Source organism: Thamnophis sirtalis, unplaced genomic scaffold (genome assembly GCF_051295495.1).
Source record: "Thamnophis sirtalis isolate CommonGarterSnake01/CBP01778 unplaced genomic scaffold, rThaSir2_p1.2 scaffold_2, whole genome shotgun sequence".
NCBI lineage: Eukaryota > Metazoa > Chordata > Lepidosauria > Squamata > Natricidae > Thamnophis > Thamnophis sirtalis.
The window spans coordinates 114683257-114708795 of record NW_028261382.1 but is presented as its reverse complement, the minus strand read 5'-3'; the positions used below and the strand labels follow the sequence as shown (position 1 = coordinate 114708795).

The 25539-nt window shown below is 42.2% G+C and overlaps 1 protein-coding gene across 1 annotated transcript in view; it reads left to right on the top strand.

Moving 5' to 3' along the window:
* COL14A1 (collagen type XIV alpha 1 chain) overlaps window positions 1-25539 on the top strand; it is a 141835-nt gene that overhangs the window by 92352 nt on the left and 23944 nt on the right. The window contains exons 34-41 of the mRNA XM_087703567.1: window positions 614-691; window positions 1088-1174; window positions 3989-4042; window positions 5302-5397; window positions 7422-7475; window positions 8825-8878; window positions 18563-18616; window positions 22998-23069. Coding sequence (XP_087559693.1) covers window positions 614-691; window positions 1088-1174; window positions 3989-4042; window positions 5302-5397; window positions 7422-7475; window positions 8825-8878; window positions 18563-18616; window positions 22998-23069 — 549 coding nt within the window. The remainder of the gene's footprint in view (window positions 1-613; window positions 692-1087; window positions 1175-3988; window positions 4043-5301; window positions 5398-7421; window positions 7476-8824; window positions 8879-18562; window positions 18617-22997; window positions 23070-25539) is intronic.

Here is a 25539-nt window from a genome sequence, read left to right as displayed (position 1 = left end):
CAGTCCTCTGATGAGCAAAATCAATGGGGAAACTGAATTCACTTAACAACTGTGTTACTAATTTAACAGCTGTAGCGATTCACTTAACAATTGTGGCAAGAAAGGTCATAAAATGGGGCAAAATTCATTTAACAACTGTCTCACTTAGCCACAGAAATGTTGGGCTCAATTGTGGTTGTAAGCTGAGGATTGTTTGGATCCACTAGAAATATTTTTCCTGGAAATAATTTACTTTTGAAAGTAAAAGATGGGTTGCTATAAGCAGGATTCTAGGGCAGTGTTTCTCAACCTTGGTAACTTGAAGATGTCCGGACTTCAACTCCCAGAAGTCCGGACATCTTCAAGTTGCCAAGGTTGAGAAACACTGTTCTAGGGACAGAGGAGTTTCTTTAAGTTTCCATTTGTAGGTCATCTTCAATTGAAATTTTGGATAAATGTGGGCAGATTTTAAAATCTTTTTATACAATCGTATCTCATAGACAAGCATTCAGTTCGTGGTTTGGTAAGTTAAAAAAAAAGAACTCACATGTGATTATTGTCTTCAGTTTTTGTTATGTTTTTATTAGATGGCGCCTAATCAATTTGGAATTATTATTTTTTCTTTCTTAATCAGTTCCAGCTGCAGATGTTTGATATCGTTTGTTCCACTTCGTGGGCCAATAGAGATAAGTGCTGTGAACTTCCAGCTTTGGTAAGATGTTACCCATTGTTGTTGTTGTTGTTGTTGTTGTTGTTGTTGTTGTTAGTTGTGAAGTCATGTCCGACCCATTGCAACCCATGGATAACATTCCTCCAGGCCTCTTGTCCTCTACCATCTTCTGGAGTCCATTTAAGCTCACGCCTACTAGTTTGATTACTCCATCCAGCCACCTCATTCTCTGTTGTCCCCTTCTTCTTTTGCCTTCCATCTTTCCCAGCATTAGGCTATTCTCCAATTGAGTCCTAAGAATACTTACTTAGTGATTTGCAATTCAATTATAACTATGTCTGGAAAGGTCTGCAAAAGAGGATCACATTACCAGCATCCAGAGTATCCTAACTTGGAATATACTGAAGATAACACAATCTTTGTTGTTGTTGTTGTTAGAGAGATGAAGAAGGCTGCCCTGCCCTTCCACATTCTTGCTCCTGCTCTGAAGTCAACAAAGGATCTCCTGGGCCCTCAGGACCACCTGTAAGATTTTACTTTATTGGTCTTTTACTAATGTCCCCCCATTCAAGTACTCCCAGGTGGCCAAGTATCAAATTTTATTGGATAGGTTTGAGATCGTAGCTGGGTGATGCAACCTGCTAAAATCTTCTTTGTGGGCTGAGAATTTAACACATTGAATTGAAATAAGCACTACCAGTGCTCCGAAGTAGATTTTTTGCGTGGCACGACAAAACCGCGGTCCACTAAAGCGCGCCCGATTAAAGCCCGTACCTGACGTCATCAGCAGCGCGACAAATACGACCGCGGAGAAAAAAGGGCGCTTTAAAAAGCGCTTTTAAAGCAAGCCGATTCACGTTAAGGTAAGGGTTAGGTTTAGGGTTAGGGTTAGGGTTAGGTTAAGGGTTAGGGTTAGGTTTAGGGTTAGGTTAAGCGTTAGGGTTAGGTTTAGGTTTAGGGTTAGGGTTAGGGTTAGGGTTAGGGTTAGGGTTAGGGTTAGGTTTAGCGTTAGGTTATGGGTTAGGTTTAGGGTTAGGTTTAGGGTTAGGTTAAGGGTTAGGTTTAGGGTTAGGTTTCGGGGGGTTAGGTTTAGGTTTACGCGTTAATTTTAGCTTTACAGCTCACAGCGTGCTTTTTTCGTCGTGCTGTGATGACGTCAGGTACGCGGTTTCGTTGAGTGCGCTTTAGTCGACCGCGGTTTTGTGGTGGAACCGATTTTTTGTATTGAAGAGCAGCTGTCATTCCCCACTAACTTGGGTGGTAGCCTTTGTACATATGAAAGGCACTGAGATACAAAGGATGTGACATCTGTGTGTCTCACATATAAGGTTTCCTGTTTCTGAATGTTGCTTTGAATTAACAGTAAATATACAGTAAAGCTTCTTTGCTCTGGTTCCTTTACTTAGAAGGAAACTTTCCAGATGTTTGTTTACTACTTATGATAATCAAAGCTTCAAGCTATTCCATCTTTTTCTCCTCATTTGATATTTGTTGAAAGAAGTGATAGAATAAATGTGGTGCATTATTGGCATTTTTCTCTTCCCTAATATAATACCTTCAAAATATGTTGCATTTGTATTTCATCTACAATTTTTTTAAAGCAGGGATGTCCAACTGATGGACACGTGCAGGCCATGCCCACTCCAGCTCCTCGAAGGGGAAAAACGTTGCAATACGTAACGTGATGGCAATGTGACACAGCGAGTTTGACACCTATGTTTTAAAGGAAGCATAGCCTTACTAAGTGTCACAGGGGTAAAGACAGAAATCTTAAGCACTCACTCAAGTGTCACTCATCTGCACCGTTGACTGGTTTCCAAAATGAACAAAAATGCAAAAATGAATCAGAAATGACATTTTTTATAGGAAATTCCCAATTGGCTTTGTGGAGGCCAAATTCATTCCAGTTGTGTTTTTCTTAAGAAAAATAGGAATATTTGAGGGTGAGGAAGAGTTATGAGTCTAATAGTGAAATATGCATTGTGATATTTATTGGGAGGAGGAGGAGGGGGGAGATAATGGTTGATGAATGACAATGATGCCCTTGTTCTGACCTAGGCTTCCCTAGCAGCACGAGGCTGAGTCCCGATAAACCCCTTTTATTTAATTTATAGTGAATTCCTCTCCAACAAAGTCTTTCCTCTCTCACAGTCTTTAAAGATATTTCACAATTACCTATCTTTATCTGGCTTGGAGAGTGGCCAGACCGATAACTTTCAGACGCCGCAATGCTTGGCAATAATGCAGGAATGAACTAATTGTCTCCTGCAAACTCCACTCCCCTTTTGCTCCTCTTTTATTCCATGTGGGAGGGGCCATTCACCGTTCACCTGTGGCCTTATTCCCAAGTCTTCCCTTCGCTGTTCCCTTCGTCTGACTACTCTGTGCATGCACACACTGGGAACAGGCTTCAGATGTTCGGTGGGCCACAACAACCCTCAGGATTGGCGAATTCTCCAACCAGGCTTAGAACCAAACAGAACTACTATGAAACAACAGCAGCCTTGAGAGAAAAAGTTATTTTCAGTACTACTGAATTGTGCCTGTTGGAAAAGAAACTGAGATAAATGAAAAGATGGCTGTTTGGTTAAAACTCTGGATAGGGAGTTTCTTCCTTGAGAAAATTTTTATTTTTTATTCTCTTGCATAGCATTTTAAGTATACATTCACATAGGTGTTATTTTTTTATACATTTATCATTCTTATACATTTATTATTTTATTTAATAGATTTATTTGGGTTGCTTTATTTACCATCCCTTCTTCCTGTTGTAACACCACTTCAATTTCCCTTTCTTTTCTCCCTCCCTCCCTTTTCTACTTCCTCTCCTTCCCCTTCCTTTTTTCCATGCCTTTCTCCCACTCCTTCCCTTCCCCTTCCTATCCTCTCTCCTTCTCTTCCTCTCCCTTCCCTCCTCCTCTCCATGCCTCTTTCTTCTTTCCCCCATCTTCCTTTCATGTTCTCCTCCTTTCCCTCTTTCTTTTCTATTATTGTAGGTGTCTCTTTCCAGCCTCAATTTATATTTCCTTGGAATGGTATTTCTGCAGACCCAAATATAATTTGATATCATTTCTTATTCCCTTACCTTCACTAATCTATCCTAGCTGTATTTTCCTCTCCTTTGTATCTCGCTTTTGGCTGTATACTTATACATTTAATATTTTCTTTTCTGTTTTCCCCTTCTTCCCCCTTCCCTTTTCCATTTAACAGTACCTCGTCTGGGTTCTATATCTTCTCCCTTAAATAGGGAGTTTCTTGTGTAGGAGATATAAGTACATTGCAACATTGAACAACACAGGACTTACTTCATTTTCTTTTAATCTTAAATGTGTTTGATAGGGAGGTCCAGGGCTCCGAGGTCCGAAAGGAAGCCGTGGTGACGATGGGCCAAAGGTAAAAAAAATTCATTGTCTATGTAAAATGTGACCTATGTTTTGCCTTGTTTTTTAAAAAAGAAATATTATTGGGAGAAAAAAAATGGGGGGGGGCGAGGGAGACCAGGAAAATTGCTAAAAAGAGCAAGGAATTCTATAGAAGGGGAAGAAATCATGGGATCTTCTGGTACGCATAATTCAACCCTATTAATTTCTACATCCAATTTTAGAGTTTTACAAAGTGGTTTCTTTCTTAAACTTTCTCCATCACGTTAAGTCACACCGTTATATATCTGTACTTGTCACCAAAGTGGTGTGAAAGGTTTCAGGTATTCCAACTTCTTTCTTAAGTGTAGTTTTATCCAACTCCTACAACCTATATACCCATCCAGAAAATACCCTTGTATAAGACTTGGAGCGTCCAGTTGATTGCACCACCAAAAATATCTGAGAAGGAACAATGTCATTTTGGCAAATGCTCTTCATCCTACACACACACAAACACACACACACACACACACACACACACACACACACACACACACACACCAGGGGTGGGTTCCGGCACACACTACTGCTGGGTTGCTCGTGGGCATGTGTGTTTGATGCACGCCGTGCATTAAAATTGTTCTGCGCATGCACAAAAGCGGAAAACAAGATGGCGGTGCCTATGGCGCCCCCTGGAGAACCAGTTCAGGGGCATGGCAGGCCTGAGCCGCTGCCAGTTCCACCAACCCAGGCCAACAAACCACTACTGGTTCAGATGAACCGGTCTGAACCGGTAGGAACCCACCACTGCCCCCCCCCCACACACATGTAGGACAATAAGGCTTCTACCACCATCACATCTTACAACCATAGTCTCCGTTACAGTTGTAAGTTGAGGACTACCTGTATAGGTTTTTTTCCCCCATTATTTTTATATTGTGTTTTGTAAACATTTTTTGAGTTTGAAGTTTGAAGTTTTATTTTATTTATATGCCACCCTATTCCCTAAAAGGGACTCAGGGCGGCGAACAACTCCAACGGGAAGGGGAACATGCAAATACAAAATAGACATTTAAAATAACCAACAACCACACCTGTCGAGAGGGGAAGGGAGCTCATCAACCCCAGGCCTGCCAGCACAGCCAGGTCTTAACGGCTTTTCGGAAAGCCAGGAGAGAGGTGAGGGTCCGAATCTCCGCATTACCATAAAAAGCTGGAGAAAATATGTTAAGTAATTAATAAAGTGCATACTGCTACATTTTGAGCATGGATTTTGTGATGCTCTTCTAGGGACCTGATGGACCTCGGGGTGAAATGGGTTCTCCAGGCCCTCAAGGGCCTCCTGGACCACAGGGGCCAAGTGGACTTTCAATCGAAGGACCTCCGGTAAGTTTATTTTTATGCTTGGGCAGGGGGTTGGACTAGATGACCTCCAAGGTCTGTTCCAACTCTGTTATTCTATAATACAATACAATAGTAGAGTTGGAAGGGACCTTGGAGGTCTTCCAGTCCAACCCCCTGCCTAGGCAGGAAACCCTATATCGTTTCAGACAGATGGCTATCCAACATCTTCTTAAAGACTTCCAGTGTTGGGGCATTCACAACTTCTGGAGGCAAGCTGTTCCACTGATTAATTGTTCTAACTGTCAGGAAATTTCTCCTTAGTTCTAAGTTGCTTCTTTCCTTGATTAGTTTCCACCCATTGCTTCTTGTTCTAACCTCAGGTGCCTTGGATTTTGTTAGATATTTCTTGTCCAGGTCCTGAGGAACACAAGCAGAAGAGTGTTGGCACTTCCGTGACATGCTTCTGACGGCATTTGTTTCATAAATAAATAAATTTGGTGTAAAACTAGGAAATTGAGTTAGGTGGGCCTTTAATCTAATCCAACAGTGGCCTCCTTTTTCCGTGTAGTTTCAGCCATTGCAATGACAGCCATGGGGATTTTATAAAAAGCTTGATCTAGAAAAAGTAGCATCAAAAATAGTATCCTAAAAGGTAGCATCATAATATAATGAGGGTAAGAAAAATATTACCACTAGAAAAAGTTGAAAGGATCACGTACCTCGGTTCTAATTTACATGAAAGCTGGAACATACTAAAGTAAAAAGAAGAATAGAGAAAGCTTGAGAGAGCCGAAGTGGCGCAGTGGTTAGAGTGCAGTACTGCAGGCCACTTCAGCTGACTGCTATCTGCAGTTCGGCGGTTCAAATCTCACCGGCTCAAGGTTGACTCAGCCTTCCATCCTTCCAAGGTGGGTAAAATGAGGACCCAGACTGTGGGGGCAATATGCTGACTCTGTAAACCACTTAGAGAGGGCTGAAAGCCCTATGAAGCGGTATATAAGTCTAACTGCTATTGCTATTGCTATTGCTAGCTTGAACATCATTCTTCAAAATGGAAAAGGTCTTCTGCAGTCGCGACATAAGCCTAAGATTGAAAATCAGGCTTGTCAGATGCTACATCTTTTCTATCTTGCTCTACAGAGCGGAGAGTTGGTCTCTGACAGAAAGCCACTCAGAGAGACTAGAAGCCTTTGAAATGTGGATTGACAGGCGGCTGTTACGTATAAGCTAGATTGACAAAATCAGAAACAAGGAGGTGATAAGCCGCTTGGAAAAGCCAAGGGAAATCATCAAAGCCATAAAAAAGCAAAAGTTAGAATATTTTGGACACGGGATGCGACACCCAGAAAAATACGGCATCCTTCACTTAATCCTCCAGGGCAAGATTGAAAGCAAATGAAGTTCAGGCAGAAGAAGAACATCATGGTTTCAAAATCTAAAGGACTAGTTTGGGCAAAGCTCGGAAGCACTTTTTCGTGCGGCTGTTGATCAAAAAAGGGATCACCAACATGATTGCCAACGACCGATGATGGATATGGCAGGAGGAGGAGGAGGAGGAGGAGGAGGAGGAGGAGGAGGAGGAGGAGGAGGAGGAGGAGGAGGAGGAGGAGGAGGAGAAGAAGAAGAAGAAGAAGAAGAAGAAGAAGAAGAAGAAGAAGAAGAAGAAGAAGAAGAAGAAGAAGAAGAAGAAGAAGAAGAAATAATAATAATAATGGAGACACAGATACGGGAAGGTCGAGGCAGAGAGGAACTAAAGAAAACCAACTCTGTGGTTAAAACTCTGCTTGTGTAATGGATATAATCTATAGTTTACCCAACAATTGTAGATCAAAGCAAGCTAAAATTAAAAAAGAATCGTATTCCATGGTTTATGGATATAATTAAGGGCCATCCCACCCTTTCTCCCATAGTTGAAAACTTTCTTAACATTGTCTCATAAAAGCAATATTAGGATTCCTTTTTTCTCCCTTCTCCAGAAAGAAATTGGCAATTGATCGTTCTGTTTGGATGAGAAAAAAAAAGGAGGGCAGTGAAATAAATAATAAAGAGTGTTTATTCATTTTCAGGGACCAAACGGAGAAAAAGGAGAAAGGGGAGAAATTGGGCGTCCAGGTCTTCAGGTAACCCTTGGTCTATGCTGGTCTCGAATGGAGTTACTGCAACTACTAAGTCATTAGATATTTCAGAGCTATATTGTTGTTATTTATTTATTAAATTTATATACCACCCATCCCCACTATTTAGAGTAACTCTGGGTGGCTTACAAAGCAATACAAATCATAGTATAAAAGTTATAAATATAGGAACAGTTACAATTGCAAGAATTAAATTGACCAAAAATCATGGCCCAGGGCTGGTGCTTTGTTTTGTCATTGCACCAGCTACCTCCATCCTAAGCATCTCGTATCCAGACTCATGGTGTCGCAGCAGCTAGAGTGCAGTACTGCAGGCTAGCTGCTTGCAATTTGGCAGTTCAAATCTCACCAACCAATGACTCAGCCTTCCATCCTTCCGAGGTAGGTAAAATGAGGGCCCAAATTGTTAGGAGCAATAGGCTGACTCTGCAAACTGCTTAGAGAGGGCTGTAAAGCCCTGTGAAGCGGTATATAAGTCTAAGTGCTATTGCTATTAAGTTCCTTCCAGAAGCCCAGGAGAGTGGGGACAGACCACACCTCTGGAGGCAGGATGTTTCAAAGGATGGAGGGACACAGCAGAAAGGACTCTCCTCCTACACCCCACTAGCCAAATTTCCTTGGCTCATGGGGTCCGCTGTTGGTCTCTTCCACCCGAACATGTGGGGTGAGCCAATCCCATTGGGCAGGACAATTCCTAAGATATTCTCGATCCATGCCATAAAGGGCTTTAAATGTGATAACCAGCACCTTTAATTGGATCCGGAAGCAGAACAGCAACCAGTGCAACTTGTGTAACAGTGGTGTTATATGTGCTACCCTAAGAAGCTCTAGAAGCATGATGGGGAAACGATGGCACATGTGCCACAGGTAGCATGCAGAGACTTCTCTACAGGCATGCGAGCCGTCGCCCCAGCTCAGCTCCACTGTGCATGCACACACGTGCCTCCACTGGCCAGCTGATTTTTGGGTCTTTTCCCCACATGCATGGGGGCGGGTACATGCAGGAGACAAGCATGGGGGCCATGCACACATGTGCGGGGATGCATGTGCATGCACAGGGTGTGTGGCACAGCCTCCCGTGGCTCATGTTTGCTCCCAGGAGGCTGCAGGGAGGCCTAATGAGGTACAGTGGGTTTTGCACACACATTTGTGGGGGGTGCGGGGAGCGCAGGTGGGTCGCGTGCACCTGCGTGGGGGGTGGGGCATATGGGGGGATAAATTTATGTGTTCTTTTTAGAAATATGGATAAGTAAATTTACACTGTTACTGTTGCTGTAATAGCAGAAATGTATATCTAAGTGTATAATTTGGCTCTTTTTTGGGGGGGTCCTCAGGGTATTCCAGGACCAACGGGGTCACCAGGACGAGATGGAAGCCAAGGTCCAAGGGTAATATGAAATAATTAATAGTAACCATCCAGCTCTGCTCCTCCAAGACTTAATTTGACATACTGTAAACTGCTCTCCGTAGGACGAGTTCACATTCTATGTTTCAATGCTATACCCATATGATCAAAACACAATTCCTGTGTTAAGTCCATACAAGACCCAAAGGAAGAAACCTTGCTATCATTTAGCATGACAACATCAGTTCAGACAACTTCCTAGTGGTTTGATTCTCACAACCTGTTGAATTCCAAAACACCAAAGTCTACTTTAGCTTAATCTAGCATGTTGTACAGTCCTAGAGACCAGGGGTGAAATCCAGCAGGTTCTGACAAGTTCTGGAGAACCGGTAGTGGAAATTTTGAGTAGTTCGGAGAACCGGCAAATACCACCTACGGCTTGCCCCAGAGTGGCGTGGGAATTGAGATTTTGCAGTATCCTTTCCCTGCCACACCACCAAGCCATGCCCACAGAACCGGTAGTAAAATAAATGAATTCCACCACTGCTAGAGACCCCTTATCCTTCCCTACCAGCCGAAAATTCTGATTTAGTTCTGTGGTTTTAGATGCTTCATAGTTAATCTTGGTGAGGGAAGTTCCCAGGATGGCTGACAGATGTTGATTCTTCGGGCAAAGGCTGAGAATAAAAACCTTTCTCAGTTCTCCTTAAGGGGACCGGCAAAGAACCGCTACAAATGTCAACTCAATTTCCCAAAAGTTATTTACAGTAAGAGATTTGGCTGCAAAAGACTAATTTTGGTTGAGATTACTCAATTGGAGTGCACAGTCATTCTTTCGCAGGCTGCTTTTTATTCTTCCATGTCTGAGATGGAGGTACTGTACTTTCCAGATGTTTGGAATATAGAGGCTGGAAAAAAGGGATCACTATCTCTTCCTCCTGCTGAAGCAAAGTCCCAATGTTTTTCCTCCCACTCCAGCAAATATTTTGAAATGAATTCTTGTCTTTCTTTGTGTTGCCATCTGGTGTTGCCTGGAGAAAATTACTCCACTCCATCGATGGCTTGTTTGTGTCAGCTCATGATATTGTTGTTAAGGCCTCGTCCATCCTTAGCAGGGTGCAAATTCTGAATGGAGATTTTATCCATATAGACATGAATAGAGTTGTCTCTATAAATATTTACTCCGAAGGAAGATTCGCTTTGGTCTAAATATATAACAGTCTTCTTCAACTTTATGTTATCCAGATGTCTGAGTATACAATTTTAGAACTGTCAGTCAGTGTGTACATACGTGTGGTTCCCCACACATTTTCTCAATGAGCTTTGTGTTTTACTCTTAGGGTTTATTTTTTATAATTGACATCTTTATTTTCTTCATGTATTCCTGAGGAGGAATTTCTGAAGGCAGTCCCCGATATATGACCACAATTAAGCCCAAAATTTCTGCTGTGAACAAAAGTGAAACATTTGTTAAGTGAGTTTTGCCCCATTTTACAACCTTCCTTACCTCAGCTGAGTTGATGAGTTGGTAACTTGGTTCTTAAGTGAATCGGCTTCCCCGTTGACTTTGCTTGTCAGAAGGGGGCAAAAGAGGATCACATGATCTTGAGGCGCAGCAACTGCCATAAATATGAACCTGTTGCCAAGCATCTGAATTTTGATCATGTGATCAAGGGGATGCAGCAATGGTCCTAAATGTAAAAACGGTCATAAGTCACTTGTTTCAGTGCCGTTGTAACTTTAAACGGTTACTAAGTGGACTATTGTAAGTCGAGGACTACCTATAGATGAATCAGAAGCTAAGGACTGAAGATGGGTCATTGAGGGTTGTCTGAAGGTCGAGAACCGTGATGGCGAACCTATGGCACGCATGTCACAGGTGGCACATGGAGGCATTTGTCAGGGCATGCGAGGCATTGCCCTGTCAGCTGGCCAGTGCGCACACGTGCGCTGGCCAGCTGACTTTGGCCTTCTTTTGAGGCCATTTTTTTCTTTCGGAGGCTGAAGCCTCCGGAGCGCGAAAAACCAGCCCTATGGGTAAACCAGAAGTTGGGGAACGTATTTCCGGTTTGCTCATAGGGCCGGAGCTTCCCTGAAGGCTCCGGAGGGCAAAAAACGACCCTACAAGCAAATCTGAAGTCACTTCCGGGTTGCTTGTAGGTCCGGTTTTAGCCGTCCGGAGCATTCAGGGGCCTTCCGGAGGCTTCCCAGGCTCCTATAAAGCCTCTGGAGGGCGAGAAAAACATGCCAAAAATGGTGGTGGTGGTGCTGGTTGTGCGCGCATGTGTGCTTGGGTTGTGCGCATAGCATTATGGGTGTGGCACGCCCGCACACGACCCCCCTACGCTCTCCCCCTGCTTTTGGCCCATGAGCCAAAAAAGATTTGCCATCACTAGTCTAGAAACGTCTGGCTTATATGTCTACCTTGTGACCATCTTGGGGAACAGCTGCTATTGAGACTCTGGTTGTAGATATAGTGACTGGCAGAGTTTAATAATTTTTGCTCTGAGGAAAATGGTGCATGGAGTGTTTGCTATGAAGAAATGGGTGATAGATGAAAAAGACTGGAAGGAGAATGTTGAAAATACCAGGAAATTCATTTCTGTAGACTCTTTTTAATCATACCCCATTCTTTTTCCCCCGATTGAAGTGTTGTGAATCTTGATACATTATATTAGTTCAATTCAGATGTCAATACAGTAATTTTTATACAATATAATTTTAAATTATAATGCAATGCCATATAAACAATACAGTTAAAAGACCAACAGGGGTACCACTGTTTGTCTTTTAATTGTATTGTTTAACTTATTGAAAGGGACTAATTGTTTTAAGTTTCTTAAACGATAAGTTCCCGCTCGATCCTGTAAGTTTTTTGGCCGTTTGGCTAGACTTAAATGCAAGATTGTCTGTGAAAATGTGAAGGTTACATTTTATTCCAAATATATTCCACACTCGGTGTATTCGGAATCGCTCCAAAAAATCCTGCAACATAACAAACTGAAAGCTTTCCCATGCCAATGGCTCACATAGTAACATAAAAACATCACTGTTCGTTTTTTAACTGTATTGTTTAAATTATTACCCAATTGGGACCAATTTTTTTTAAACCATGTAATCTATGTATATAAAAGCCAAATACTGCTCACTCAACACAAAATCTCCAGAACTGTAAAGCCTACAAACTTGAAATTCGGCACGTATGTTCCTCGTGGCTTCTAGGTGCTCACTAAGAAAGGATTTTTCAAAATGACCATCAGATCATCAGTATTTCTTATATTATTATTAGCACACTCTGATGCTAAGGAGTTACACATTCTACTCCCCCACCCCACCTGAAAGGAAGTCTGTCCCAACTGCCAATTGCCTTACATGGGAGTGGCAAGCATGTGACTCATTTGGCCTGCGGGCTGGGAGTTTAGACATTCTACTCCCCCTTCCCACCTGAAAAGAACTCTGTTCCAACTGCCAGTTGCCTTATATTAACACATTCTGAAGTTGAAGCGTTACACATTGTACATTAATTTTCAAGCTTTAAGTGTCAATGTATCAAGCCCGATCATAACTACTCATTAATTTTCAAGCTTTAAGTGTCCATTTATCAAGCCCCATCACATAGTTTTGTAGCGAAGCACAGGTAGTCAGCTAGTATAATTATAAATTACAACTATTCTATTATTCATAAAGCTGAAAGTACTTAAAATAAGAAGAAAAAGGTAACCATTCTATCAATTGTATAAGCATTTTTGGATGTCAAGATTGCACGCATAAAATTTTGTAATTTATCATCCAAATTAAGGCATAACAAAAAAAGGGACCACTGCATGTCATATTGAAGTACACAGTTATGTGACAATAGTTTTGGCTGAAATAAATTACTTAATATTAAGATCTCAATTGTATTATTGAACTATGGTGGTGCAGTGGTTAGAATGCAGTATTCTAACCACTGCCAGAAGCTCAATTTTACACCAGGCTCAAGGTTGACTAAGCCTTCCATCCTTCCAAACTTGGTAAAATGAAGCCCCAGATTGTTGGGGGCAAGATGCTGACTCTCTGTAAACCGCTTAGAGAGGGCTGAAAGCCCTATGAAGCGGTATATAAGTCTACTGCTATTGCTATTAGAGAGGGCTGTAAATCAGAGGTGGTATTCAGCCAGTTTGCACCAGTTTGCCCAAACCAGTGGCAGAAATTTTGCCCAGTTCAACGAACCGGTAGTGATGGCTGGCTAGCCATGCCCCCAAATCAGTCCCCCTGTCGCCAGTTGCTTATCCCACCCATCCGGTCGCCACTTTACTTGCGCTGTCTCTTTGCATACCGACTCTCAAAGAGGCAGGCAGCTAGCCGCAGGCCGCTGAAAAGTCCTCTGGTTGGTGAAAAAGCAGCTGATATCACTGCCATCTTCTTCGCGCATCCCATTGCCTTACAAGTCTGCTTCACGCATAGAGATAAAAGATAGAGGAAGGAAATATTTTTAACTTGTTAGAACTTTGAAATATTTTAACTTGAACTTAAAAAGAAACATCTTTTTAGGTTCCATATCCTGGTTCCATATCCCTTGGGTGAGGGATAAAACATAGGAGTGGAGAACCTGTAGCTTTCCAGATGTTCCTAGCTATGGTGAGGAATGGTAGGATTGGAGTTACAGCAACATCTGGAGGGCCACAGTCCCCCATACCTGGATAGAATAAGTCAGTTTGCAATAATGATAGCATTATTTGAATAATAAAGGTAGCAAAGGGAATATCTATACTGTAGAAGCACAGGGCAGCGTAAAACCGATTGAAAAAATGCTTCCCAAGCAGAAAGTCCCTTTCTTCAAAACAATGAAGCAAATATGCCTTTCTACTGCCTTGCATGGCTTTTCTCAAGCATCTTTGTGCCTGTCATATCTTTTCTTGTACAGGAGGAGTGGGGGAATAAAGCTATTCATAACTGGGATTGTTTATTTGCCTACTGTCTATGACAATTAACGGCCTGCTATTTTCCATCTCCTTGGCTTTAGTCTGTCATTGAGTCATTGTGTGTAAAGCCAAGAATGATAAACAATAAAAAATAGAGTTGTGTTATACTAACTTTCCATGTTCTAATTGTAATCTTTCTTTCTTTCTTTTGCTTTCTTTCTTTTATTTTCTTTCTCTTTCTTTCTCTTTCTTTCTCTTCCTTCCTTCCTCCTTTCCTTTCCTTTCCTTCTCCTCTCCCTCCAGTTCCTTTTATTTCCTCTCCTTCTCCATCTCCCCTCCTTTCCCTTCACTTCCTTTCCCTTCCTTCCTTCCCCTCTCCCTCTCCCTTGCCCATCAAACTGATCTGCTTTCCCATTTCTGCAAACACGTCTAATAACAGGGTTAAAACCCTCCTCATCCCAAATGATTCTTTCCCTAAGCATGTTACACAGATGTTAAGTTTGTTCAGATGACAGGAAACTATTTTATAAGCGTTTGTTTATTTTAAAGAAAAAAACTGGCCTGCCAGCTATGATTCTAAGCAAACTATCTAACTCTGTCTCAGGAATTGTAGGGGTGAGGAAGAGAAATAATTCTTTGCCATAAATATATTCTCAGCTCAGTCTTTATAATAAATAAGACATTACAATGGCTATGCATCATAAAGTATCAGCTTATATGTTTCATCTCATGACTTTCTTCCAAATTTATAAATCTAAAGCTACACTGTAAAACTTAGAATCCTTAAACCTTCAGAGGCACTTGAAGAATTAAGGTAGCTTTGTTGGCCACCCTATCAAATAACATTCTCCTGCTTATAGTATGCGCATAATGTATTTGCCAGTGGTGGGATTCAACAGGTGTAACAACCAGTTTGCTGAGTGTGTGCTTTGCACGCTCCGCAGGGGCGCAGTGTGTTTGAAAACAGCTCTAAAACTTACCTTCTACTGAAGCCCTGATGAGTAAAACAGCTGAGGCATAACAATCTACTCTGCCGGTCCTATCAGCTGGGCTTCAAACAAAGGAAATATAAGACAGACTAGCGAAGGGACAGTGGGCGTGGCCAACTGATCACCGGAACTACCGGTTTGCCTGAACCAATCCGAACCGGTTGAATCCCACCCCTGGTATTTGTTGTCAGGAGTGGTAACAGCACTCTCACATTGCTAAAGTCCCTTTTAGTTCTAAAGCTGATCTTACTTGCAGTTCTGTAGTGAACGGCATGCCGCCCCTTTTAAATCTGTGTGTATTGTGGCATCTGATAAAAGAATGGGCAGGGTTTCAACTGCCTGGCCACGCCCACCGTTTCAATTGATTGATCACACTTGCTCCCCACCATTACAGGCAACATGTGTATTTTAAAGTTGTGCCAAGGTGCGTTTTCAAAAGGCAACTGGACTTTCTTGGGGGGTTTTTTTTCCTTCTTGAAAACTTTAGCTTCTCATCCAAGCGGCTTTCAAAGCTGCAGAACTGAAGAAGCTTCTTGGACGAGAAGCAAAGCATTTTCAAGGAGAGAAAAAAAAACCCACAAGAAAGTCAAATTGCCTTTTGAAAAATTATATTTGGGACAGCCATGATTGAATGAATGAGAATCTCCAGAAACATATTTTAAATTTGGTGCGTGTGCGTGTGCATGTGCGTGTGCATGCGACGCACCTGTGCACATGTGCATGCACATGTGTGCTTTGGTGCAAAGGGAATGCCATGAGAGACACAACATCACAATGTGTAGTATATGGAACAAGCAACTTCATAGTCTTAAAAGTAGCAGTTCTTCAGTCAATTTGAGCAGGGGGTTGGAATAGAAGACCTCCAAGGTCCCTTCCAACTCTGATGTTCTGTTCTGTTCTGTTCTACTATACTCCCATTCCATTTCCATTCCCATTCCCATTCCCATTCCCAATTCTGTTCTGCTCTGTTCTCCTCCCATTCCATATTCCTATTCCTATTCCTATTCCTATTCCTATTCCTATTCCTATTCCTATTCCTATTCCTATTCCTATTCCTATTCCTATTCCTATTCTACTCTACTCTACTCTACTCTACTCTACTCTACTCTACTCTACTCTACTCTACTCTACTCTACTCTACTCCCATTCTATTCCCATTCCCATTCCCAATTCTGTTCTGCTCTGCTCTACTTCCATATTCCATATTCCATATTCCATATTCCATATTCCATATTCCATATTCCATATTCCATATTCCATATTCCATATTCCATATTCCATATTCCATATTCCATATTCCTATTCTACTCTACTCTACTCTACCCTATTCTACCCTACTCCCATTCCATTCCCATTCCCAATTCTGTTCTGCTCTACTTCCATTCCATATTCCATATTCCATATTCCTATTCTATTCTATTCTATTCTATTCTATTCTATTCTATTCTATTCTATTCTATTCTATTCTATTCTATTCTACTCTACTCTACTCTCCCCTACCCTACTCTACCCTACTCCCATTCCATTCCCATTCCCAATTCTGTTCTGCTCTACTTCCATTCCATATTCCATATTACTATTCTATTCTTATTCTATTCTATTCTATTCTATTCTACCCTATCCTATTCTACTCTACTCTCTACTCTACTTCTATTCCCATTCCATTCTCATTCCCATTCCCAATTCTGTTCTGCTCTGCTCTACTTCCGTTCCCTGTTCTGTTCTGTTCTATGCTATGCTACGCTACGCTACACTACACTACTCTAATTCTCATTCCCTATTCTGCTCTGCTCTGTTCTACTCTACTCCCATTCCCTATTCTATTCTATTCTATTCTATTCTATTCTATTCTATTCTATTGCATGCTGTGTAAATTAGAGATGAACTGGACCACTTAAGCATGAAGCCCATCCTCTTGTTCAGAATAGGAATCCAAAGTAATCAGTGTCTGGCCTCCACTTGAACACTTTTAGCAAAGGTGTTGCTAAAAGTTGTCTTCACCATTGTCTTCCCTGTCATGTACCTAATACTATTACAAACTGCCCTACTGTAACTTTTCTAGGATTAAGTTTTGAACTTGGAAGAATAAACAAAGAGAATTCCACATCTGTTATTTATCAGCATGTGGCAATATGGATTCATTCCCTAAACCGCTTTCCAATTAATCTCCTTTTTTTTTGCACGCATGCTCACACAGCAAACCCTGAGAAGCAGGGCTACATAGTCTATGCGAAGGTGGAAATGGAGTGTGTGTGTTTGTTGGGCATAGCAGAAGCAATCCAAGAACGACTTCACCACAGCAATTCCACACTAGCTTTATTCAGTCAAGAACATCTATGAGTAACTCCAAAAGTAGAACATTTGGTTCAAAGCATAGACGTGAATTTCTTGCGAATGCTACAGAAATCTTGCCTAGAAAGTATCAGGTGCAAAAGATCAGGACCACACAAGTTCCAATTAAGCTCCGCCCCAGTTTTTGGCACTCCTCCTCCTACAAAAAGCCATATAAATGTGAGTAATACACTTTAGCCATAGGAACTAAGCTTAAAAGGCTTACAAAAATTCTACAACAATCATCCATTTTACTAGTCCAAATCATTTATTGGAATTCACCACCATTACTTATTTTTTGTTGATTTTAAGCAAAAGGAAACAGATGACAATAAGTTTAATTATTTAGCTTTATATAGTACTATATCAGGGGTGTCAAACTCAAGGCTCACAGGCCAGATCCAGTCTGTGGGTGCTTAGATATGGCCTGTGCCCCCCCATCCCCCACCCCCAAATCAGCAAAGGACCGGCCCACGGTGCCTCTGCCAGCGAAAATGGATCTCGAGAGGGCTGCCCTCCCAAACTCCGTTTTCACTGGGAGAGTGTTGCAGAAGGCCATGTCAGCTGAAGACAGAGCTCAGGAGCCCATTTTTCCTGGCAGAGTACTTGGGCCACCACAGGCACCGCGACACGAGTGATATTGAGCTGGCCATGCCCACCCTGGCCACGCCCACTCTGGCCCGTTAAGGTCAAACACAACCCTGATGTGTCCCTCAATGAAATCAAGTTTGACACCCCTGTACTATATGTATATAAGAATTATTACAACATGTATGTATGTATGTATGTATGTATGTATGTATGTTGTATTTGTGCTGATAAATAAATAAAGGACAAATACAACAAATGTAACAAAAAGGCAACAATAAAAATATTGGATTTCTGCCTGGATGGTCTCTTGTGACGAGCCGAAGGACAGAGAATGGAAGTAGTGATCTTCCTCTCATATTTGGGCATACCGGGGGTTGTAAAAGTCTAATAGATACCTTTCACCCTGGCTTCGCTGATAACGGATAAGAGCCTGTGGCCTAATGGCTAAGATCTCTGCCTAGTATGTAATATAGCCCAGGTTCAAATCCCAGTAAGGGTATGGCTAGCTGATGAGAGCTAAATAGCTTGAAATAGATCTATACTAGTCTCCCTTTATTTATTTATCAGCACAAATACAACAAATTGTAACAAAAAGGCAACAGTAAAAATATGGGTTTCTGCCTGGATGGTCTCTTGTGATGAGCCGAAGGACAGAGAATGGAAGTAGTAATCTTCCTCCCATATTTGGGCATACCGGGGGTTGTAAAAATCATATATATATATATATATATATATATAGATAGATAGATAGATAGATAGATAGATAGATAGATAGATAGATAGATAGATAGATAGATAGATAGATAGATAGAGATAGATAGGTAGATAGATGAGAGAGAGAGGGGGGGGGTTAATTCTTTTAAACTCTAATAATGAGCAAAGTACTAATCCAAGTATTTTTATGTCTTTTAGGGCCTGATAGGCAAAGATGGGCCAACTGGACCTCAAGGTCCTTCGGGACCAATGGTAAACACAATCATATTATTCTATTCTTCTTAAAAAATGGTTTAAAACTTTGAATCACAAAAGGGGAGTGAGGAATATTTGTTAACTTGCTTTCATTGCTAAATAACAGTTAATTCATTAACTCTGGATTTCACAACACAATGACTGAAAATGCTCATGTGGCCACAAACAATGTGCCTCTTAAATAATGATACTTTTACAAAAAATATCTGATTAAAAATATAGAATTTTATATGTGAAATAAAGTGTATGCCTTTGGCATCTTTTTTTTATTTCCAAAAAATGCTTCTGGATCTCAAATGAGACTTGAGGTCTGTTGTACAAAACAGAAATGATGGATGGTTTGGAATCTTTAGGTCTTTAAAAGGTCACAAATCTCTGAATTGATTTCAATCATCACATGCAACAGCTAAAACCATGAGTCAATTCCAAAGATTAGGGAGTTATTCCAAGGTTCAGTCCCAGTTTTGGAGTTCAATGATCCACCTAATGATCAGTGAGGCCATGACTTTGGGTTTCATTTCTGTTTTTTTTCCATGGAACTTCCATTTCAAGACCATCGATCCAACTTGGGAAAGAAACCTCAAGGCCAAAAACCTGGACTAGCAAATAGTCTGTTGAGATTCTCCGTCATCCAGGTCATGGTTGTCCCAAAGGTGCTTTTTCAGGAGGCAACTGGACTTTCTTCTTTTTTCTTTTGAAGACGTTTCGCTTCTCATCCAAGAAGCTTCTTCAGCTTTGACAGGATAGTAGGGAATGGAAGGATTTATATTCTTTGCAGACAACTGATCATCTGCACCAGTGGTGGGATGCTGCCGGTTTAATAACCGGTGTAATGGCTCCTCTCCTAACTTAAGAAAGTAAAGACTGGATTATTTCAAAAGGTTAATCAAGCAAGATAGAAACCATTAAAGCAGCATCTGAAACCTTTAGGCAATGCAAGTGGGATTAAACTGATAATGACCCCTCCCCTTTGTCCGAATGCAGATTCTGATCAATACACAAGTGTGAAGATGTTTCCTCAACTCTTCTGCCCTGAGAGTCAATAAAACACACATTCACATGGCTATCTCTAGTTAGACATTAAAGTAAGTTATCTCACATGGCCATCATAAACATCCCTCCAGAGATGCTGGGACCTTCAGTTTTCTGGTGACAGGAAACTAGTTGTAAAGTTGTAAAACTCAGTTGTTACAGGTACAGCTAGTGATTTGACTCCGAGGCCCCCCTCCTCCCAATTGAATGGCAGTATCACTTTTAAGGATCTGATAACTGGTTTGGTAAGCATGTGCAATACTAAAAATGGAGCATTTAGAAGCTCAGCTTCTTACCTTCCAAGTCAGCAATGGTAAGTAAAATAGCTGGGGGGTGGGGAGATTAGCTGTGCCACGTGATTAAGATGAGCTAGAAAGCAGGAAATAAAGGCCAGTATAGAGCAGGGGCAGGTGAGCAGGGCCAGCTGATCGTTGGAGCTAATGGTTCACCCAAACCGGTCCAAACCGGCTGAATGCAACCTCTGCATCCTTTTAGTGGGTCATTGAATGGTAATGGTGTGGAAATAGGAATGGATTCCCAGAGGAAAAATTGCAGACTACAGGAACCAGGAGCACCACTCAGGTGACCCTGAGGACACAGATAAAGCTCCAAGTGCATCAATGACCCTCCCAAAGGATGCAAATGACCAGCTGTCTGCAAGGAATATAAATCCTTCCATTCCCCACTATCCTCTCATAGCTGAAGAAGCTTCTTGGATGAGAAGTGAAATGTCTTCAAAAGAAAAGAAAGTCCAGTTGCCTCCTGAAAAAGCACCTTTGGGATTAAAATAGCAAATCTTTTTTTTAAAAAAAAACCTTGCTTCATCTAGTTAATATAGCCAATTTCACCCATTTTATTTTGCCTGGATTACTGTAATCATAGTCCAAACTGTAAAAAAATGAAAATCAGGGAATATTTTTGCAAACAGTTAAAAGAGTCCAGATCAGTCTTAAGTATCATTCTCCAAAGCCCTTGAGGGTAGGGCGAGAAGTAATGCATAGAAGTTTCTTAAAGAGAGATCAAACTTGGAAATAAAAAGGAATTTTCTTGACAGTAAGAACAGATAATCAGTGGAACAGCTTCAGAGGTGGGTTGCTCCTGGTTTTACTACCGGTTCTCTGTGCGTGCACGATGTCAGCATTCCAAATATCATCCAGAATTAAATCAGAGTCCAAGGCAGAGCTTTCCTCAAAGTTCCAATTTAATAAGAGAGACATATTGGTACATCTGTGGAAAACCCGAATCTGAAAGCTTCCTGGGGTTTCCACCCAGTTGAAAGTTCATGATCTTGTCCCCACACCCACAAGTCTGTCACATGGTCCAATCTTCCTCTGCCACACTGGCATTTCCACCCATCTAGTTCTGGTCAGGTGCAGAGGTGCGGAGACAAAAAATGACCAGGGTTTCTAGAAAGGAATGTTTTATTTTGACAACAACACATTCTACAATTCTACTCCTTATTATTCCCCCTTCCAATTACCCCACTAATGAAACAGCATAGTAAAGAAAGAGAGAGAGTGTGGCAGGCCAAAGATCCTAAAAGGAATATGACTGCAGGCCTGACGGCATATGCAGTTCAATGTAAACTGTTCTTCGCGTATACACAGAACAATTTACAGTGAACTGTGCACACCTGTGCACTACTAAACAACATGTCGGCAATGGCGACCATGGAATTGGTTCAGGGGCATGGCCAGCCTGGGTCACTGCTGATTCTGTGACGCAGACCAAAATACCACTACCAGTTTAGCCAAACTGGAGCAACCTACCTCTGAACAGCTTGTTTTCTGGAGTTGTGGGTGCTCCATCACTACACATCTTCAAAAATAGACTAGACAACTATTTATCTGAGTTGGCATAGGGTACCTGCCTTGGGCAAGGAGTTGGACTAGAAGAACTCCAAGGTCCCTTCCAGCCTATGATTCTACATATTTTACAAATGACAAGGCTAATTTTCCACGCTTCCTTAGACCAGAGGCCAGCAAACTTAAACACTCAAAGAGCCATTTGGACCCGTTTCCCATAGAAGTTCCTAACCGGAAGCCCCCTGTTCAATTCTGGAGTTGACCGGAAGTTCAGTTCCCCCACCATAGAGTCTCCTCCTAGCGCAGTGTACTGTTTCCTCTACCTGTCATAACCGAAAGCCCTATCAATTGTGGAGACAACTGGAAAACCCTCCCCTTACCATAGAGTCTTCTCCTGGCGCACTGTGCTTCTCTCCCCCCCCAACCACAAGCTTCTCTGAAAATTGTGGCGCCGACCGGTGATGGAGCAGCAGCAGAGGGAGGAAAGAGCCACATGCGGCTCCAGAGCTGCAGTTTGCTGACCCTTGCCTTAGACCAACTATGAATTATTGTGAAATGTAAACACAGTCAGTGACTCTGTAATCAGGAGGGGGCAGAACAAAGGGTTGTGGTTGTGAAAAATGAAAGAAAATCTGGGAAACTCCTGAATGAATCTCATTGAATGGACAATGCAGGAGTCGTCATCTGAGAAGCAAATAGTCATGGATATGCAAAAGAAGATCTTTCATTATGGATGAATAATGGAAAGTCTTCCATACTGGGACAACTACTGCATACAGTTGGTCACCACCCTATAAAAAGATGTTGAGTCTCTAGAAAAAGTGCAGAGAAGAGAAAGCAGGATGATTAGAGGACTGGAGACTAAAATGTATGAAGAATGTTTACGAACTGGGCATGGCTAGTCTAGTGAAGAGAAGGATCAGGGGAGACATGATAGTTCCAATATTTGAGGGGCTGCCACAGAGAGGAGGGGGTCAACTTATTTTCCAAGGCACCCGAAGGCCAGACAAAGAATAATGGATGGAAACTGACCAAGGAGAGAATCAACTTGGAAAAAAGGAGATATTTTCTGATAGCAAGAACAATCAACCAATGGAACAGAAGTTGCCTTCGACAGTTGTGGGTGCTTCATCGTTGGGGGCTTTCAAGAAGAGAGTGGACTGCCATTTGTCAGAAATTGTGTAGGGTCTCCTGCTTGGGCAGGGGATTGGACTAGGTGACCTACAAGGTCCCTTCCAACTCTGTTCATCTGTTAAATAAGTCTGTGGACCAACCATTATTTTGCTGCTTTTGTGGAAAAACATGCTGAGCAATAACTTGGTTGGTAGATGAGACTATATCTGTGCTTCTGCAGGAATGATTTGCATTTGATTTACCAGTGGAGGAAGTGCCTAGTTAACCTCATCATGAGTCATCTGCTATCTTTCTGATTCTTGGGCCAAGGTGTTGGAGAATGTCAGCAAAGTTTCGAAGCACAATTATATATAAACAGGGAATGTGGATGTCTGAATTTCTATTATTTTATTGTTTTCTCTATGCAGGGAATACCTGGTGCCCCAGGTGCCCCAGGAATAATGGGTAGTAGTGGCCCACAAGGAGATACTGGACCACCGGTAAGTAAAAGTCCATCATATACTCTCTCTCTCTCTCTCTCTCTCTCTCCCTCCCTCCCTCCCTCCCTCCCTCTCTCTCTCTCTCTCTCTCTCCCTCCCTCTCTCTCTTTCCCTCCCTCCCTCCCTCCTTTCCTCTGTGTGTGTGTGCACAGATAGTCCTTGCTTATGACCATAATTGGGACTGAAACTTACATCAGCAAGCAATGTGGCTGTTAAGTGAGTTGTGGCTGATTTTATGACCCATTTTTCCATGGTTGCCAGTTTCCCTCCTTGACTTTGTTCTCAGAAGCCCTCTGGGAAGATCACAAATGATGATTATGTGACCCCAGGGTGCTAGAACTGTCATAAACACATACCAGTTGTCAAGTGCCCAAATTTTGATCACCTAACCCAGAGAATATAGGGATGCTGTGGCTCAGTGGCTAAGATGCTGAGCTTGTTGATCAGAAAGGTCGGCAGTTCGGCAGTTTGAATCCCTAGCGCCGCGTAACAGAGTGAGCTCCCGTTATTTGTCCCAGCTTCTGCCAACCTGGCAATTCGAAAGCACGTAAAAATGCAAGTAGAAAAATAGGAAATAGCGTTCAGTGCGCCTTCAGTGTTGAGTCATGCCGGCCACATGACCACGGAGATGTCTTCGGACAGCGCTGGTTCTTTGGCTTTGAAATGGCAATGAGCACTGCTCCCTAGAGTCAGGAACGACTAGCACATATGTGCGAGGAGAACCTTTATCTTTAACCCAGAGAATACTGAGATGGTCATAAGTTAAGACCAATGATAAGTCATTTTTTCCAATGCCCTCATAACTTTGAACTATTATTAATTCAATGGTCAATTAAAAGAAATAATAATGGCTAATTTACTTCTATATTGTGGTATATAAGACAATAGTTCACTGCATATTTTGTAGGTCCAACTTTAATTTTAATGGACCTCCTCAACGATACCTTAGAAATGTAAACCTTACGATGACGAATATGCTGTTTGCCTTCCATGTGAAATGGCTGGGACAGTTCCTCAAATCATCAAGCAAATGTCTTCTCAAGCAGACACAAACGACAATGTGGTGGGAGAACCTAGAAATCCAGCCACTTGCCTGAGCCATTATCGTGATCAAAACTGGATCTGTTGTGTTCCAACCACTTTGATATGTGATAGGATCTCTCCTGGAGCCCTGGACATTCTTTTAACATCCTCAGAGCCAAATTGGAATCCATCCTTTTAAAGGAAAATAATATTTCATACCTGTAGGGAGCAAATATTTCATTTTGTCACCTAGCCATGATTTTCACAAAATCATACCCTTCCCCCTAAAGCAAGTAGCTTTTGAATGCCCTGTAAATCTCTACCCCACACCCCAATGCTAACTGTAATGTTGGTGGGGGGGGGTGGAAGATTTTCAGAAGATAGCTGAGAAAACTTCCACTTTGGTCCAGGGGCGGGCTTCAAAAATTTTAGCAAGGGGTTCTCTGCCTGGTTCCTGGGTGGGCATGGCCATGGTGGGCGTGACCTAGTTGGCCTCCTGCACCATGGCAGGGGGCCGTTTTTGCCCTCCCCGGGCTCCAGAGGCTTTCCTCGAGCATCCAGGAGGGCATAAATGGCCTCAGGCTCCAGATGAGGCCAGAAACGAACTTCCAGTAGGCTCATTTTTTGCCCTCCCCAAGCCTCCGTGCATGCCTGCACTTACCTGCATCCAGAATGGGCTGCGTGGGGACTCCTGGGAGGGGGGGGGGTAGGCGGGGCCAGCCAAGAGTGGGATTTGGGAATTCTCCAAACTGCACAGAGGTTCTCAAATAGAGGTTCTCCTGAACCCCTGCGAACCCCCAGCAGCTCACCCCTGCCTTGGTCTATCTCTATCTATCTTGGTCCATGTGCCTAGACGGAAATGATTCTGGAACACTGAACGTTTTGTAACTGCACTACCAAAGTAACGTTTACTTTGCCTCTGTAGACATTTAAAACAGCTCTATTTGAATGTTTTTCTTTGACTTAGAATGAAAACAATGGCTTTCTTCCAAGAAGTCTTTTTACACATGTTCCCCGATAGAGCAGAGTTTGAAAGATGTTACTGCTGAGTGTGGGATCTGCTATGAACATCTGCCTGGAATATGACAGTTCTTTGAAGCTATTATAGCAATAGCACTTAGATGCATAAACCGCTTTACAGTGCTTTACAGCCCCTCTCTAAGAGGCTTACAGAGTCAGCCTATTGCTCCCAACAATCTGGGTCTCATTTTACCAACCTCAGAAATATGGAAGGCCGAGTCAAACCTGAACCGATGAGAATCGAACTGCTGGCAGTTGGCAGAATTATGCAATACTACATTCTAACCACTGTGCTTCCACGGTTCTTATACTTATTATATACACAGATATCTTCATCCTAACCCAAATATCAGCCAATATCTAGATGGCCAAAAGCTCTTCACGAGCATATATTGGTGGGACCCCTGAAGAAGGGCCTTCTCCATGG